The sequence below is a fragment of the Mya arenaria genome, chromosome 10, assembly GCF_026914265.1.
Source record: "Mya arenaria isolate MELC-2E11 chromosome 10, ASM2691426v1".
Classification (NCBI taxonomy): Eukaryota; Metazoa; Mollusca; class Bivalvia; order Myida; family Myidae; genus Mya; species Mya arenaria.
In genome coordinates, this window is record NC_069131.1 from 38,354,359 (window position 1) to 38,374,923 (window position 20,565).

Sequence of the window (20,565 nt, forward strand, 5' to 3'; positions counted from 1 at the left end):
ATGAACAATATACATTATATTTACATTTTTGTTTGATTTTACAACTTCAGATGAGCGTGAAACACTATGCTGAAACGTCGACGTAGACCTTCGCCTAACATCCAGCACATTTGGAAGTCACTATAGACATTCAATATATTGATTTAAATTAACAAAAAATGCGAATCTTATATTTAAAAAATAAACTTTAAATTTTACGACTTAAATTCTAAGAAAGATGTCAATCGTTGAAGAAAATTAGTTGGTTAAAACGAGCTTAATACAAAAATATACCGTTCATATAAGAAATACAAAATAGTAATCATGGGGAATAGTTTGAGAAAAACAAGACGAAAAACTGATCTTAGGACGCATCGAGCAGAAATACGTGATAATGTGCGGTCGCATCAGATGGATAGACCAATAGAAAATATACCGATTAGAACACAAGAATCAAGTATCAATGAATTAGTCATTGACATAGAGAGACACATCGAAGACACAACGAGACTTCACCAAGAGTTGGAGAACAAAGCACATGTGGTGGCTACATACATGGAAGAATTTGTTGATCGCATTGGTGAGGACGTAGAAGCCCACAAGCAAGACTATGACGCCCAGAAGGCTGAGATTTTAAAGCAGCAGAAGCAGGTGGATGAAGCCTTCAGAACGGGTAGGTAAAATGTTAACACTATTGGAACGACGCAAACCGGTATTTAAACGATAAATTTGATTTTTTACTTAATCACTGTCAATTGTAACCATATCAACATTTCCGGATGTGTCTACTATCATTTTAATATATTGAAATACCGATTAGTAATTACTACGCAATTTTAACTGAATATAGAGTATATCTTCACACTTTGTATCCCTTTGAGCGGCGAAAACACTTGTAATCTCACAGTATACAATATTAAAATTACAATGGCAAGTATTATTGTCAAAATTGAACAATGATTATTTAGATTGTTCAGCCTTTGCTTCAATAAAAAGGCCAATCAAATGTCAATAAGCCTCTCGAATGTTAAATAGTTATAATTGTTGCATTCATTTAAAGATGCAATCTTACTCCCAAAAAGATTTACCACAATTAATTATATTGTTTTAATATTCCCACAATGATGAATAAATGTCGAAAATAATAGTTCTTATGAAGAATACCGAGTTTAATTTGAAAGAAATGAGCATAAAACACGGTATTTCTACCTTGTGAGACTAATGTAGATCACATTAAATCTTTTAGCATTCACCAATCATTTAATATTTTTGCGCTTTCTGCTATTGAATACATTGTTACAATCTTGTTATCAGTAATTAATATTTTCCATAAATGCATTATTTAGTAAGAAGTTCAAGTTTTATCTGTCAAAATTGGTGTTTGTTAAACATGTGTATGTATTGATATTGAATAAGAGTGTCACTTTAAAAAAAATGCTTACCATAACACCCTTATCGTGTGTACCTTTCTTATTTTATTTCTCTTTCGAAAATTCAAAACCTATTTTACAAACCTCCAGAAAACGCTTTTGGATAATTAGGCCATATTAATTCATTTCTATGTTTAGCGTCCGCGGGAGGATAGGTTTTATTTTTCCCGGTCAAAAAACAGCACAATTTATATGATCATGGATCTTACCGAAATATTTCCAGTTTATTTTAATTTCGATGACCAAACACAAGTGTCTACAGTATGCTCATACGCTGTACTTGTATTCATGGTATTTGATATCTGAAATGATGTGATTCCCGTGACCAGCCCACTAAAATAAAAGTTTTATTGGTCTGTGGAAGTCTATCTAAAAAATGAAGATTGTCCAGAATTGAGGCTCTAGAGTCTATATTATACATCGAATATCACTAATTTGGTATTTGTTTCTTCCGGGGTCCGTTTTTTTCAGGATAGTTAAACATAAAATACAATTTGGTTAATTTTACCTCAGGTGATTTGTCCATGTTAAAATCTAATACACATCATGAGTAACATCATACGGCACTTTTTTTTAACCAGTTGACATGATTCTGTCACATAACACGCGCGTCTTAAAATAGACTTCTTTGGTTTCAAAAGTCAGAGGTTGATATAACACTTATGGTGGGGTTTCTTTATATGAGGTTGCGGTGGTTGCAGTTGTGTTTACATTTCCCTTGCTTAATTTATCTTAAACTTGTTCTAGTTGGCTTGCTGTTTTTGCATTAATCACGCTGCTCGTGCTATCGTTAATGAAATTCTAAAATACACATTCCTGGGTGACTCGGTGCGCAAAAAGTACACCTTCCTGGGTGACATGTGGGCAAAAAGTACACATTCCTGGATGACGTAGGTCGCAACATGTAAACATTCCTCGATGAAGAAGTTGCAACATGTACACATTTCTTGATTACGTGTACAAGTAGCCGTACAAGTAGTGTTTCACAACCTTACTATTGATCGTGAAGACATATACAATTTAAAATCACAACAAACACACAATTGAATAAACAAGTACAAGTTATGTGTTCAACATGTGTTTTGTAATGTCAATTTCACCGTTGTCGTTCTCATTTGTGATCGCGTGCTATCTTTACGCCTCACAGTGTCACTTTAATATTCGTTCAATATCAAATGTAGAATATGACCAAAATATAACATGTTTCAGACCTCAAAACAACTCTACTTCAACACCATTTAACAACCAATTCTACCCTTTCGCTGGGGCCGTTCTTTCGTCATGGTGACTCCCGCCTGAAGGATTTTTACATGCCTCCAAGGCTTTTTGAAGTATTGCAAAAAATAAAGATTGATACCAAGAACCGGGCACCAGAAAACCAGAAATCTCGTATTACATCACTTGAACAGCTTCTGACACCTAATGATAAAACGAACAAAATCACAATCATAACCGCGAATGCTGGTGTTGGTAAAACCTCATTTTGTAAGTTTGTAGCTGTTTTGTGGTGCGCATTGCATGACGACCAAACGGATACAATCAGCAAATTTAAAGAGAGGTTTGACATTCCCTTTGATTCTTTAGAAGACATACCCTATCTCCTCTACATTCCAATGAGGGATATTCCGCCGGACCACACCCATTCCATTGAAGACATCATCTTTGCTCACTTGGAAAATGAGATTGGATACCAGAAGCAAGACCGAGAAAAACTGGAAAGGGTATTCATTAACGAACGTTGTTTGGTCATCTTAGATGGACTGGACGAGGCTTCTTTGTCAATGTTGAACTCACCAATGGCAAACCGGAAGTACAGCATAATTATAACATGCCGCCCATGGAAACTCGCAGATATGGCATTGCCGAAGTGCATGCATGTTAGTATTGACGATCTCAGCCAAATTTCACAAAAACAGCTGTTTAAACACGTGAATCAAATCTTAAACATTTTTTACGGGACAACTTTTGAAGTTGAAGACTTCTTTGCCACTTTAAAAACACTGAAACTCCAGTCACTTTCCTCCAACACGCTCGTGGGACTCCAACTGTACTGCGTCTGGCAAGACCGACGTATGGACGACGAAACACCAGAAAATAACAAAACTAGTTTAACGCTTGGACCAACAAGATCACACATCTATGCAGATATATTGGAAATGATGTTCAGCTTAGTAAACAACAAAAGCAAAGAAAACTCAGAACGTCCACAAACACCCCCTCCAATACAAAGGCCTCTTCCTACATGTTTCGAGGGACGGCAGCTGTGTAAAGCAAAATCTTCTTTGATTTATGAAACAGGAAAAGTTGCTTTTGATATGTTAATTAACTCGAAGAACGATTTTAACCAGACAACTATGAATTCGTTACAAGATGAGCAATTTCTTTTAAATTCAGGACTGATCTCAGCCGATAGGTCACACAAGTGCAGTATTGAAAGCAAAGTGTACCGATTTCTACACAAAACCTACCTGGAAATGTTAGCAGCATTATATATTTCGTCACTGGATTTCAAGAGTGACGACTGGCTTGCGTTTGAGAACAACTTTAATACTGCGTTTTCACCGGACTTAATGTCCTTCCTGTGCGTGATGAATTACGAGCATGGCCGGCGATGTTCGGAAATGTTCGGGGATACGGAGCGTCAGTTTTACAGAGGAGATACAATTTATAAAAATGAGATCATCGAGTACCAAGACGCCGTGCTACTTTCGTACAACGAATGTGTAAATAATGGTCAGTCAAATCCGCAACTAACGTTAAGACATGCATGGCTAAATAGGAAACACTTTGCGGCAAAACATCCACTCTTGCAACACAGCCGTAAAGGATTGAAGTCGTGCGCTATTCAATGTTCCGAAGAATACCCTGTTAATATCAGCATGACAGGCATGGAACAACTAAGCACACTATATATATCCAGTGAAAATGAGAATGATACTTATCCACAAACTATTCCAACATGTTCTTTAAACAAATTATCAGGCCTATTTTTTTTCAATTTGTACATAGAAAATGACAATTTACACCTGGCATTATGTGAGAATCTTAAAATATTGGTTCTGGAATACGTCCACGTCGATCATGTGACTATCGCCCCTGCCCAGCTGGAGGTGTTCTGGGTCAACATCAAGAAACAAATGGAAGAGAACACACCCCCTATTGAGGTGACGTTCGCACAAGGGGAACAGTTTACAGACAAATTACGAATGCTCACTCTGGTCAACGTTACTTTAAATGAAGCCCTTAATATAGAGCAGTGTTATAAACTAAAAATTCTAAACCTGGACACATTAACACTTCCTGACGACTTCCACCTGGACCTGTCCTCATTCACGGGCCTCATTGATGTAGTACTACATGACCTCCGTCTCCACCATGTGACCATAGCCCCGGCCCAGCTGGAGAAGTTCTGGGTCGCCATCAAGGATGACATGGTAGAGAAGACACCCCCCATGGAGGCGACATTCGCACAAGGGGAACAGTTTACAGAGAAATTACGAAAGCTCAGTCTGGCCAACGTTACTTTGAATGAGACCCTTAATATACGGCAGTGTGATAAACTACAAGAACTGCAGCTGGACACATTAGCGTTTCCTGACGACTTTCACCTGGATCTTTCCTCCTGCACGGACCTCACTGAAGTTACACTACAGAATCTCCGTCTCCACCATGTGACCATAGCCCCTGCAAAGCTGGAGAAGTTCTGGGTCTCCATCAAGGATGACATGGTAGAGAAGACACCCCCAATGGAGGCGACATTCGCACACGGGAAACAGTTTACAGAGAAATTACGAAAGCTCAGTCTTGTCAACGTTACTTTAAATGAAACCCTTAATATACGGCAGTGTGATAAACTACAAAACCTGTGGTTGCGCACATTAACATTTCCTGACGACTTCCACCTGGACCTGTCCTCCTGCACGGACCTCACTGAAGTTACACTACAGAATCTCCGTCTCCACCATGTGACCATAGCCCCTGCAAAGCTGGAGAAGTTCTGGGTCTCCATCAAGGATGACATGGTAGAGAAGACACCCCCAATGGAGGCGACATTCGCACACGGGAAACAGTTTACAGAGAAATTACGAAAGCTCAGTCTGGTCAACGTTACTTTAAATGAAACCCTTAATATACGGCAGTGTGATAAACTACAAAACCTGTGGTTGCGCACATTAACATTTCCTGACGACTTTCACCTGGACCTGTCCTCCTGCACGGACCTCACTGAAGTAAGACTACAGAATCTCCGTCTCCACCATGTGACCATAGCCCCTGCAAAGCTGGAGAAGTTCTGGGTCTCCATCAAGGATGACATGGTAGAGAAGACACCCCCAATGGAGGCGACATTCGCACACGGGAAACAGTTTACAGAGAAATTACGAAAGCTCAGTCTTGTCAACGTTACTTTAAATGAAACCCTTAATATACGGCAGTGTGATAAACTACAAAACCTGTGGTTGCGCACATTAACATTTCCTGACGACTTCCACCTGGACCTGTCCTCCTGCACAGACCTCACTGAAGTGACACTACAGAATCTCCGTCTCCACCATGTGACCATAGCCCCTGCAAAGCTGGAGAAGTTCTGGGTCTCCATCAAGGATGACATGGTAGAGAAGACACCCCCAATGGAGGCGACATTCGCACACGGGAAACAGTTTACAGAGAAATTACGAAAGCTCAGTCTGGTCAACGTTACTTTAAATGAAACCCTTAATATACGGCAGTGTATTAAACTACAAAACCTGTGGTTGCGCACATTAACATTTCCTGACGACTTTCACCTGGACCTGTCCTCCTGCACGGACCTCACTGAAGTTACACTACAGAATCTCCGTCTCCACCATGTGACCATAGCCCCTGCAAAGCTGGAGAAGTTCTGGGTCTCCATCAAGGATGACATGGTAGAGAAGACACCCCCAATGGAGGCGACATTCGCACACGGGAAACAGTTTACAGAGAAATTACGAAAGCTCAGTCTTGTCAACGTTACTTTAAATGAAACCCTTAATATACGGCAGTGTGATAAACTACAAAACCTGTGGTTGCGCACATTAACATTTCCTGACGACTTCCACCTGGACCTGTCCTCCTGCACGGACCTCACTGAAGTTACACTACAGAATCTCCGTCTCCACCATGTGACCATAGCCCCTGCAAAGCTGGAGAAGTTCTGGGTCTACTTCAAGGATGACATGGTAGAGAAGACACCCCCAATGGAGGCGACATTCGCACACGGGAAACAGTTTACAGAGAAATTACGAAAGCTCAGTCTGGTCAACGTTACTTTAAATGAAACCCTTAATATACGGCAGTGTGATAAACTACAAAACCTGTGGTTGCACACATTAACATTTCCTGACGACTTCCACCTGGACCTCTCCTCATTCACGGGCCTCATTGATGTAGTACTACATGACCTCCGTCTCCACCATGTGACCATAGCCCCGGCCCAGCTGGAGAAGTTCTGGGTCGCCATCAAGGATGACATGGTAGAGAAGACACCCCCAATGGAGGCAACATTCGCACACGGGGAACAGTTTACAGAGAAATTACGAAAGCTCAGTCTGGCCAACGTTACTTTAAATGAAACCCTTAATATACGGCAGTGTATTAAACTACAAAACCTGCAGCTGGCCACATTAACATTTCCTGACGACTTCCACCTGGACCTGTCCTCCTGCACGGACCTCGCTGAGATCTATTTTGTGAACCTTCGTCTCATGCATGTGACCATCGCCCCGGCCCAGCTGGAGGTGTTTTGTGTATCTATCAATAATCAGATGCGGAAGAAGACACCGCCTATGGAGGTGACATTTGCAAATGGTAAACACTTTACAAAGAAACTACGAAAGCAAAGAATGGACAATGTTACTTTAAAAACAACCCTTGATATACCAGAGCGTGATAAACAAAACAATCTTCGCCGTACCACATGTACATTATCGTAAAAGATAAACGTGAAATTAAGTTATTTGAAAAATGCTAAGGGTAAGTAATCTGGACGTTATCAATATATATGTCATTTTCATGAACAATATTTTCTTATTAATATATCCCACAGTTAAATCAGTTGAATAGCTATGATTTGTGCAAGTTATCCAATATATCTTAAACATTTAAAAAAATGAATTTACTTTTCTTTTTTACTTCTTAAAGCTGCACTCTCACAGATTAACCATTTTTACAACTTTTAATTTTTTGTCTTGGAAACAGCAATTTTTTACGTAAATATCTGCAAACCAATGATAAAAGAATGCTGACAAATGATCGGATCGCAGATTTGTATATTTCCGTTCGAAAATTAATGTTTAATGGCTTTAACCTTACTAACGGTTTAAGTAAAATGCATAAAACCTTGACCTAAATCTAAGATCTAATATTTTGTCAGCAGTTTTATATAACTGGTTTCCATGGATTTTCGCAAAAATTGGCTCGTTTCAAGACTTAAAAGTTGTCAAAACGTTCAATCTGTGAGAGTGCAGCTTTAAATATGTTTTTCATATCTTGTAAATATTTTGATTTATTATTTAATTAAACATTGTTTTACCCCGTGAATCACAGTCCTAGGAACAACTTTGCTGATAGGTGTATTATATCGAAAGACATATTTTGTGCAAATAGTTTGTTGGATCAAGTGGGATACTTTAGATAAACATAAAATATTCGTGATATTGTATATAACTACTCGGGTTTATGAAAGTAATACTAACTGTGTAAATGTGAGGATAATTCGAATACTTGGCCGATTGTTCGGAACATTGTTCAAGTTAACAACGTTGTTAAGGTCATCGCTTACGTTCAGATCGTTGCTGCTCTGAAAATCTAATGGATTTAATCGATGTCTGCTGTATATTTTAAAAAGGATTTAAGACCGCCCAAGCAGCTGTATGTTATATATTTCATATAAATACGCTAACACATAATGAAATTGTTATTTTTTTAAACGTTATTATCGATGTCGTAAATCACATTGATTACTTCGACAAAGTTCTGAACAATCGAGCCAATGTTTACAACTCCAGTGAAAATCAATGTGGTATAGCCTGAAAAGATCATCAATTGTACATAGTGTACATATATAACTAAAACTTATAACAATATTCATTAACATTGATAGTTATGGCAATATTTATAAACATTTATAGTTACACCAATATTCATTAATATTTATAGTTACACCAATATTCATTAACATTTATAGTTACACCAATATTCATTAACATTTATAGTTATAGAAATATTCATTCACACTTTTGTAATCTGATGACATACATGTTTAATTAATGATGGATTGCTTATCTTAATGCACTAACACATCTTTGTATCCTAAAGATGGATGGCTTATCTATTGGCGTACCCTTATGCACTTACACGCCTTTTCATCCTAATAAAGGATGGCTTACCTTAATGCAATTATACATCTTTGCATATCGATGATGGGTTACTTACCTTAATGCACTAACACGGTTTTGCAATCGAATATTAGATAGCTTCTTTAATACATTAACACTTCTTTGCAGCATAATGAAGGATTGCTTACCTTAGTTCACTCACACCTCTTTGCAGCATAATGACGGATGGCTTACCTTAATACATTAACACTTCTTTGCAGCATAATGAAGGATGGCTTACCTTAGTTCACTCACACCTCTTTGCAGCATAATGACGGATGGCTTACCTTAATACACTAACACATCTGTGCAGCATAATGAAGGATGGCTTACCTTAGTTCACTCACACATCTTTGCAGCATAATGACGGATGACTTACCTTAATGCACTAACACATCTGTGCAGCAGATAGCTTACCTTAGTTCACACACACATCCGTGCAGCCTTATGATTGATCATTAACCTTCATGTTGTTCTAAAAAACGAACATTCAACAATTCGCATAGATACCGTCCACGCAAATATTGCTGAAACTAGTTTTGTCACTTTTTTAAACAATGAAATCTAAAGAAGTGGTGAATGTGTTTGAAAACGAAAACTATTGACATATCAATGTATATTTACATGTATTTTGTTTAGAATTGACAATTATATGTCCATTAGAATTTGCCATATAGTTCGCTATATGCTATCTCTTTGGTGTAATTCTCTGTAGATTATGTTTGCCATGAACTTTAAATTATGCATGTATTCACATTAACTGTTGGATCTCATGTAGATGGTAGATATTGTCAATCATATTGTAATTTTCATTACGAACCTATGTTTAATAATGTTGATCAGATGGTCATCTATTAAGACGTTATTTCATATGTAAACACACTTAAGAGTGTACTTATTGTCAACGAATCTATTTTTTTCATGTATTGTGCTTGCATTTTATCATTATTTGATTTGCAATTTAGAATGTAAATTTGAAGATGAAGCATATGTTTCATCTGTTATGATAAAAGAAGGAACTTTTAACAAAAGGGTTGATTTTCGTCGGTTAAAAGTGGTCACAATGTGATCACAGTCACTTGGAATTTCTAAACCAAACATCTATTTAATGAGTGGTCAACATTTTATTTTGTCCTTTCAAAAGGAAATACTTCTCAAGTGTTCTGATTTTTCTGACATTTATTTCTGTAAATAAGCAGTTTGATTTTTATCAGATAAGGCGGTAAAAATGAATATTGACTGGTCAAGAAAGTGGGTAGTTTACAAAATAGTATGTTGACCACTAAAACATTTTATATGTTCTTATGTTTGTAATTACGTACTTACAATTATTAACCATTACATAATCAGTAAATATATCTTTACTTTACAACGAAATGGACATGAGCATGAGTCATATAGTTGTTTATTTGTGTCTTTTTTGAACACATGAGGTATTTGTAGTGATCTTTTTCTTTATCCATCTGAACACCTCGGCCATTTTCCATCGAAAACTACCTCTGATGTATATTGGCGGTTTAGATTGTCAGAATGTTTACATTTAAGTACGCTACAAGTTGATCGCGTAGTAATTAAAATGTAGCAGTTTAACCCAATGGCTTTCCTCTAGGAACCTTAATAAGTTATGCACTAATGCATTTCAATTGCAATCCCTTTGAACATAGAAGTATACAATACACTTTTAACACTGAAATTAATTGATCATACAATTCAAAATTTTACGAACTACTTCTACTGATGTACCGGCCTACAACCGAGTATTTTCTATGGAAAATGGCTGATGTTTTGCAAATGTGTATGAAGTTGCGCCAGAAGACCACCAGACATCTCTGGTACCTAACTCTCAAAACTCTGGTGTCTCCTTGCGCCAGAAGAGAAACCAGACATCTGTGGTGCCTGTCTCTCGGCACTCTGGTGTTGCCATGCACCAGAAGACCACCAGACATCTCTGGTACCGGACACTCAGCACTCCGGTGTCGCCTTGTGCCAGAAGACCACTAGACATCTCTGGTACCGGACTCTCAGCACTCTGGTGTCGCCTTGCGCCAGAAGACCACCAGACATCTCTGGTTCCTGACTCTCAGCACTCTTGTGTCGCCATGCGCCAGAAGACCACTAGACATCTCTGGTACCGGACTCTCAGCACTCTGGTGTCGCCTTGGCTTTAGGTATGTACTCGATATACATTTGTAAACCACAAGCCATCTATTAAATGAACAACTAAAACCACGAAGAAATTAGGCTGGTCTGTACATAAATAAAATACATGTAATTTATGATAAAAATAATCAATCATCCTGTTTTATGTGATAAAATAAGTTGCGCAAAAAATGTTCACACAAACCCATATATTCGTGTGTTTTTTTGTAAAGAAGACAAAACAAATACCGAAAACTTTCTAATATTTTTTATAATGTTTGTAAAACCTCTAACTGAAATATAAACATTCTCCTTTTAGATTAATGGTTCACTGGGTATTTATGTAATTGCAAGAAAAATAAATTATAACGAATGATTCTCAGCTTGCTTAAACAATGTTGTCGTCTGCAATCATGTTTTATAGACAAAGATCTAGCGTTCAGTCTTTGTGAAGTGAAACCAACAAAGTAGCAGACATCAGACAGTGGAATGCGAACCACTGCAGGGAAATACAGTACACGTTTCACATACGAAAATGTAGAGATACCAGTTGCTACTTACCAAAGCGGACCACGAGGTCAGAGATTATTATTACAGGGACTTCCGGATTCTATCCTGGACAAAGATGACCAACATTATAGGTATGATGCTCTGGCGATGTAAATCAAAATAATAGATAACTTAAATTATGTCACTTGTGTTTTGTTTATCATTATTATTATTATTATTATTATTATTATTATTATTATTATTATTATTATTATTATTATTATTATTATTCATAGTTTAAAGGTCACACAAGGACAGTATCGTCAAGGTGACTGATAAATCTGATCGGCCTCCGTCAAAACCTATGGTAGCTTCAGCTCAGACACTCGGGATGTTAATGCATCAATGAGACACCAGCATAACAAGGAAAACCTTCCCTTAAATACTGTGTACAAAACTGGGAGTGAACGATCTTTTTTCTTTTACATCTATTGTAATTGAATATTTCTAGTAGTGCTTATATAATATTTAAACAGATCAATTGTCATTGTATTTCTTGTGTTGAAGTTTGTTTAACTGTGCATTTAGTACTATAAACGATAACACTTACTGACTTTTTCATTTAGTAATTGTGATGTGTTTTATTTCTTCAGCGAGCTGTCACTCACCAACATCAGGAAACATCCCTGATCAACGTCTTTTCCAGTTCATGTTGATACTGACCAAGCCAGCAGCAGTACCGCTGATCTTTATCCATATGCTCTTGAGGATAAATAAGAAGGTGAGGAAAAAACATATACTTTTTTCAAAAGTTTATGTGTTTGCGGCATTCAGTTTTTATAAAGAAGATGATATCCTTTTAGTGTACAAGTGTTCAATACATTCTTGTCAAATGCGTGCGTCAAATCTGTTTTGCAAAGGAAAGTAATGGTATTGTTATATCCTTTGTTGGCATTTGCTAACCAAAAGTATGCTTTGGCCTTATTAACTAAAAACTGTAAAGAACATTCATAGAATCTCTGTATACTTTTTAGCAGATAAAAATAAAACACATGTTCAGCAAGGGGCATAAAATTGTACATAATTCGGAAAGTTCTATGTTAAACTTTGATATAAGTAGTTCCAATTGGTCAAGTCAGGCCTGGCGTTGTCGTCCTAAAACGTTATCTCATAATTCAAATTATTCAAATGAATCTGAGTACACACATTGGTTTATACGTATTTATCTGGTTCATTTATGACGAAAAGATACTAGCTCATAAGTTCACCCTCGCGTCTGTAATCTGTGCAGAAATCAGTAATGTGTCCTTTTTGAGACGCCATGGGAAAGAACCCTGGTGGGTATCGAACCCACAATCGCTAGGCCGTCTTTGCTGTGATACGGACACCTTCAGCGCTAGAGCAATTTCACCCTCTGTATAAACATAGGCCGGGACAATGTCATAATTCTTACTAAGGGGCATAACTCTAATTTAAATACAGTAATATTTACTAAATAAAATACTGAGGTATGCTCCCTTTTTGTCTTCAAAAATAAAGACGAGCATTGGCGTCCGCTCCGTGGCGTGTTTCCAATGTTCATTGAGACTATTCCGAGTACATTGCTTCTTTTATGGGTTTCCAGTTTTATATTCTGTGTTACAGAAGTCTCATCTGATACGCCTGCCCATTCTGTTGACCATACCAATCCAGCTGCGGAAGACTTATTGGACCAACTTACGGAACCAACCATCTCATTGACTGCTCCAACAGGACATTGTTCACTGTCATGAATGTAACGAACTACAGTCGCAACACGTTAACATACGAACCAAACCTACCTACTGATTGCTACTTGTATATCTTCAATTCAATTTTACCTGTGGAACTCCCATACCAGAGTGGTAGTAGCTAGAAAACGTTTGGAAACTCCATAGTTATATCCTTTTAGGCAAGCAAATTAAGTAACGGAATGAACGTGTGTTGTGATTCTGGGACATTGGTGGTGTTATTGATAGCTCTTCGAAAACTAAAAACAAACCTGGGTGTCCCATTTATGAGATCTGCATAGAAAATGGAAAAGATCCAATCGTCAAGCGCCCATATTGTAAATAAAACATGAGTAGACAACTGGAACATTCATAAGAATATGTTGCAATATGAATAATATTCTGCAATGACAATTAATGTGTAAAGCAATCAATCAGTTTTTTTGTTGGGAATATTAAAAACCAGAGTTCTGTTTAGATTTTGTATACTATTATAGCAAAAGATACTCTTGGTATAAGGGATTTGTAAGCTGTTGTGTACTCAAGAATTAAATTCAGGCTATTGTGTCAGCCATGGTATCGTTCTGGCGAACTCTATGCAACACGATTAGACTTCATCATAACTTTAGTAATCATTTAAATTTTTCAAATAAAACTTGCTAACAACGATCAAAATACACAAGTATAGAAACCTTCATTACTTGTTTGTAATATAATTAAAATGCCCCTTTTAAACGTTGAAATGAGAAACGAGCAAATGCAATTATGGGTGACTCTTGTATTGATAGCTTTAGAATCTGTGAATCCCAAACCAAAGTTTGTTTTTATGTTTGAAAGAAGAAAGTGTGTTTTTGTATGATTTTAATTAGATACAAAGCTGTTTTCGTTGTTATAATGTCTGATCATTTATTTGATATCTTGTTATATCTTTGTGTGTATAAACTGAATTGCTTGTATAAAACACCCTGACCTAATGTTTAAATGTGTGGCTGACTGAAAAAAATGTGCCTTTTTGTGTATTTTTGTAGGAATTTCCGAAATAAATCTGAATAAAATGTTGAATACAGAATGTGTTATTTGTGTAAACAAATGGACAATTAAAATTATGTTATATTTGACCTGTTTACATCTCAATTCTTATCAATTAACCAATATAGTCATATGCCTTGATTTAGGACTGTGTGTTTGGTGTATAATGCCGGCCTTAGAAAAAAAAGAAAAAAAGTTATACCTACCTACATCAAAAGCAAAAAGAAGACGTAAAGAGAAATTAGTCTAGTATGATGTTTTCATATTTTGTTGCAATATATTTGAATAAAAAGGCAACAACCCAGTTTAAAGTATCTACTCCTACAAGTAGTGGAATACACGTAAAAGTAGTAAAATATACGTACAAGAAGTAAATAACACGTACAAGTAGTGTAATACAAGTACAAGTAGCGAACTACACGTACAAGTAGTGAACTACACGTTCAAGTAGTGAAATTCACGTACAAGTAGTGGAATACACGTACAAGTAGTGGAATACACGTACAAGTAGTGAAATACACGTACATATACAAGAAGGTAAATACAATACACGTACAAGTAGTGGAATACACGTACAAGTAGTGGAATACACGTACAAGTAGTTGAATACACGTACAAAAAGTGAACTACACATACAAGTAGTTAAATACACGTACAAAAAATGAAATACACGTACAAGTAGTGAAATACACTTTCAAGCAGTGAAATACACGTTCAAGTAGGGCATTCACGGACTGGTAGTGGAGGACACACACAAGTAGTGAAATACACGTACAAGAAGCGAAATACACGTTCAAGTAGTGAACTACACGTTCAAGCAGTGAAATTCACGGACTTGTAGTGAAATACACGTTCTGGTAGTAAAATACATTTACAAGAAGTGAAATACACGTTCAAGTAGTGAACTACACTTATAAGTAGTGAAATACAAGCGCAAGTAGTGAAGTGCAGTTACATGTATTAAAATACACGTACAAGTAGTAAAATATATACGTATAAGTAGTGAAATGCACGTACAGATGGGCCGTCTTCAATAAGCAATTTCGATTGGACTTTAATTTAAAATTAGAAACTGAGCGTTGTTGTTGTTGTCGAGTTTATAAAAGTCTGCCCGCGCCCTATAGTGCCTGCATTATGCCTTGACCCCGTCACATCCTTAAGTGAGACTGAAACATTTTTTGAGGCCAAAGGGGGAGTTTTATTCCAACCATTTGGTGGGATATACGCCAAACTAGTAACTTTGAACAAAAATTGCAGCGGGCAGAAACTGAGCGTTTTGATTGTTCTTAAGCTGACCAATAGGCTTAATGGATTCACTGAGGTATATCTAAGGATAAAAATAAGATCAATATTGTAAATTGACCCTGGTCATTTCCGGAAAGTTTCGGGAAAGTCTGTTCTTTTGGGTACTGGCCGAGGGATTTTGATTGAAATAACGCTTTTAAATCTAATCGGAAATAAATCAGCGTCATCGAAGACCATGTCGAAAACATGGTATACTGGAGAAAAACCGGAGGCATAGCATTTTCGGGACAATGTCTACGGCGTTGGAATATCAGTATAAATGGTTAATATTATTGAAATTGATAAAAATTATGGATAAAACCGCGCGATCAGTATATTTGTCCAAATATGTTGACTGGCAATCACAAACAACTAATATAAAAAACGCCCCAAAACTTGTGGTATTTTCCCGACTCTGATATAACAGTCTACAAATATTGTACATGAGAAGGTGATGAAACATGCGTTAATTATTATAAGCCATTTCGAAAAGATGATCATACATATTAAAGCGTCGAAAAATAAATCCTTGTATTAGTCGCAGCTCTTTCGCAGCAAAAATCAGTAAATACTGAGGTTCATATCTTGTTTTCTTGACATTGACTGACCTGACTACTCAAACTCCAATATACGATCGGGTGTTGGGAATAAAGCAAAGAAAGTGTGAACAAGCAGGGGCGGCTCCAGGATTTGACTTCAGAGGGGGCGAAACTTAGAGGCGCAACCTTTTGACTTTTTTTACTTTTGACGGAATTTTCTTTGATTAAAATAATGGTAGGAGAGTTTGGGATACTTCTGAAGAATGTTTAAACAATTTTTAGTCCGAAACGGTGCATTTTGAAAGTATATTATTCCTTTTTCTCTCCGATATTCACATAAAAAGAAAACTAACTTGGACGATACCAGGAGGTGGAGGGGCACCGCCCTCTAATTCTGCCGGTGTAGTACTAAGATCAGGGTGTAAAACTGAAGAAGCTAAAGCAAAGCTGTTATTTACGATCATGTTTCGAACAATAGGATCGCCGGACAGATTGTTTTTTGATAATTTAGAAAGCTTCAGACGAAAACGACGGCCAATTTAGTCATTACTTGTTTTTATCAAGTGTGTTATTCACCGGATAACGCATGCGTGCTGGATGTACGGTTGCCCTCAACCCCACCCGCTCACGCGTAGATTGAAAAATAGAAGGACTAAAGGGAACATTACCCTTAACATTGACCGAATAAAGCCCTACACAAAGATGTTAAACCGTTCGTGCGAGATAAGTAAAACTCTTGATGAATTTAAAGAACTGTTGTTAAACTCACCTCTCTTTAATTGTTACCTTCTTAATGATTCTGAGTATGGGTTTAAGGACTTGATGAGTGGCAATATGTGGGCGTAACTGGCCCCAGATATCAACTAGAACGTTTTGAAGTACAAATAGAAACACTTAATTCATATTGAAATATTTGGAAAATACGTTCTTATGGTAACAACTTCTAGTGCAACTCGAATGCGATTATTCACAATAATGATTATATATACTGCCCATAGTATAGCAACTATATTATCGTTCTACAGAAATATGCGACAGAAAGGTAATATAAAACAGCGGGGAGCAGGCCTTAAAGTGTGTCAACATAATTATTAATTATACTTATCATCACAGGACTATAATATATGCCCTAAAGCAACTATCTCCAAGGAGAGAAGTCTTAATATAAGCTCTAAGCTATCGCTTCAATCCTTTTCCCTGTATACTTGTAATATGCTGATATACGTACTACATATAGAACTCTGTATGTCGTGGCACATTTTATAATTATAGTATTTGACATCACTATATCACAACACCAACTAATTAAAGAGACTGTTTGTAGGTAGCCCTATGTCAGATATACTAGCGGGGAAAAACTCTGCCCCCAATTTATCGAAACTTCTTAAGCTTAACAGGCTTAAGTCGCTTATTTCAATTAGCCAAAATGCATACTGAAAATGGATTTTGATAAATGAAAAATAATGGTTATTCTGATAATAATGCATATTATTCCTACATAATTTCTAAAATAAATCTGGAAGAAGTTAATATAACACAGTTTATAGAACAACAAAAATAGTGAGATTAGCTTAATCCTGTTATAAGGGACTTAAGAAGTTTCGAGATATTGGGGCCTGATTATTAGAGAAATTGTCTAAAAAGCGCCAAACCTTTCGCTGCTTACATGATGTTTTTCTCAATTTCTTGAGATACTGAGAGGTAATACCTCAACGTTCGTGACAATTTTCAGAATTAATCTTCGTAGATCCGTGTTCATATTGATAAACCTTAATATTGTTATTGATTGGATTATATTTTTTGAATAATACCATAATATGTCACTGCCGCAATCAGAATAGGTTGTGGAAGTTTGGAGTAGGATTTTGTTATTGTTTCCAGCTATAGGTCGAACTTTATGAAAGTTTATTCAGTTTTGAATAGTTCAATATATACAGGGGTCATCTCATCGTCTTCATAATTTACAATCCAAAATGTATTTATATTTGGTCACTATGAACAACAGCAAGCATAAACTATGTTAAATTAAAGTTGTTGACCGGCATGAAACATCTAACAGTGAAACTAGATTATTAGGCATTGAAGTACTGAATATAAAATACATATACAGTATGCATAGCATATGTATGTCAGCTATCGTAAGCGATGATTAATCACAAACTGAAGTCAAAGCAAGATATCCATTGTTTGCAACGAGTCGTCAAGAGAACTCGTCAATGACAATGTGTTCTTTTAAGGGAAGTAATTCATGAGGAGAGTTGATGTGCATTTTTTAGTTGTTTGTAACCATTGCCTTTGCCAAAATTTTAATTCGTGAAATATTTAAATGATGTCACGTGACGCATTAAAATGGCGTACATCATGTTGTGAAAATATGCAAAGTAGAAAAATGTGGGTTTCATGACACTTGGGCGCATGCATGCAGTATTGTTATGTTAAATCAGCATAATAATTAACATTTATCATTATTGCATGCGTAAGTTGTGTAAATCATTTTGCTTTAGCTGTTGTCACGATGCACTTGTAGTTTTTTGTGTTTAGAACATCGTTATGATTTCATTAGTAAATTAATATTCCACACGTTTTTTTTATAAGCTCTCTGACGTTAACATGTCCATTGATTTGATAATGTTGTAAACAATTTTATTTCCAAATTCATGGGTATGTATTATTTCTCCTAAATAGTGTAGTATTTTTACATTGACATTGGCTTATCCATGAACGGAAAAGGGCTAGTCTAAAATAATAGAGGGAATGTGCAAAAAACAGGGGTGTTTTAAAATTATTGAAATTGTTTAAGTGAATTATTTTAAGGTTGAAATTGATCATAAAGAGTTATATTCATATTAAACCATCATAAGTGAAATGTTATTTTGCACTAAACGAGCATTTACCGCATTAAAACAAGTTGTTTACCTTTCCAATAAAACGAAAGTTGACTGACAGAGACAACAATTATGCGAAGGGGAACAACTTGATACAATCGTAATAACTCGGCCTCCTCCGACAAGGCTTCTAGATAGACCTCATTATAAAATTGTAACAACTCGGCCATGGCCGAAATGTTCCGAGCGATTTAAAACTGTGTCCTGAAGCCTTGCAGGTGCCCTTCATGTATATATCGTTACGTTTTGACAGAATGAAATGAAGGAAAGCCGTCAAGCTCATAATTATAAGTTGGATATTTATTTTTTGTGTACGGAACTAATATAAAATAACATTATCTGGTAATATTTCTTGTTTTTATGATATTTTATAGACGCTTTATGCTTTAACCCGGAATCCTGATCGGGACAATTACCCACTTTTGATACTAAACAATTTGTACGTGAAGGATTTGACATATCAAAAATCTAAAAAAAATGTCAACGAACAATTATTTGGACTAGGAAAAGGGCTAGATATTTACTAGGAAAGTCTTTATATTTCTCTCTGGTCTTCAAACATTGGTGGAAACCCAAAATGTGATGTCAATTGTCAAGCGTGTTCTGCATCCCACTCTGTCCAGCCTTCATAAAAAAGGCAAGAACTGTGTCAGAATGAACTGATGCAAGGGCCGGCATCTCAACTGCTCTAGCCACCTTGCTGTCTTTGCTTTGTTACGTCCGTGTAATTCCATACACCATTAAACTGTACAAGGACTGCTGTTAAGGTTCTGTCCATCATTTCAAAATAACATGTAACTGTGCCTTTGGATTGTGGTGAAAATATCAGATGCCATTTCCTGCCTGGGCTTCTTTGTCAGACCACCTCTTTATCTTTGGAGTATTCTTTGACTTTAATTGTCACTTTGTCTTTTGCCAGCCTGTCAGTGGCAATACTGGCGACTTGTTTACAGCAAAGGAGTACCCATTGTGTTTATCTAGGTTTCAAACCGCATTATTTATAGGCTGGTATCTTTTACCCGGCCATACCAGCCACTATAATGCGCGTTAAGGGAACTTTTTAACATTTAGATATTTATTTTTATTAACGCCACAAGTGGACTGATACATACCAATGTAAGATATATTCTATGACTGTAATTCCACAATATGTTACACTGCATTGTTAAATAAAAACGAAAAAGTAATAAGGAAAAAAATCAACCTTATGAATAATGTATCGAGAATATCAATGTCCCGACAGGGGAAGTCAATGCGTAGGATAAATATACTAATCATAAATGGCTAACCCAATATGGCAGTGAAAAGTTGACAGAAGCCGATCAGCGTCAGTTTTTCATGGAAAACTAAAGTTATAAGTAAAAGGTATTAACCAGTATATTATTTATGTGTCCCTTTTATGTTTTTTTATCAATTCAGTGTAGTTGTAGATTAATAGTCAAATATTTTATTTTACATTGGTATAAATCAATCGACTTGTGGCGTTATATGGAACAAAATGAATATCCAAATGTTAAAAAACGTTCCCTAAATGCGCATTATTGTGGCTAGGTAAGGAAAAGCCTTGACAATTATCAAAATCTAGATGGTAGTGTAGACTGTTTCTCTTAATCGCGCCAATGATAATTCATCTCATGATTGTTTTCCAG

The 20,565-nt window shown here is 36.4% G+C and overlaps 1 protein-coding gene across 5 annotated transcripts; it reads left to right on the forward strand.

Moving 5' to 3' along the window:
• The first annotated feature begins 208 nt into the window (after positions 1–208).
• On the forward strand, positions 209–14,218 carry LOC128204251 (uncharacterized). 5 transcript variants are annotated; one of them, XM_052905645.1, is made up of 5 exons: positions 209–652; positions 2,619–11,583; positions 11,728–11,924; positions 12,085–12,212; positions 13,076–14,218. In XM_052905645.1, the coding sequence occupies exons 1-2, from the start codon at positions 304–306 to the stop codon at positions 7,358–7,360; spliced, it is 5,091 nt and encodes a 1,696-aa protein (XP_052761605.1). In that variant the 5' UTR covers positions 209–303; the 3' UTR covers positions 7,361–11,583; positions 11,728–11,924; positions 12,085–12,212; positions 13,076–14,218. The 5 variants fall into 5 exon arrangements, with proteins under 5 accessions (XP_052761605.1, XP_052761600.1, XP_052761601.1 ...); XM_052905640.1 differs by having other exon boundaries at positions 2,619–10,971; positions 11,367–11,583; positions 11,728–12,212; XM_052905641.1 differs by having other exon boundaries at positions 2,619–10,971; positions 11,386–11,583; positions 11,728–12,212.
• The last annotated feature ends 6,347 nt before the right edge of the window (positions 14,219–20,565 follow it).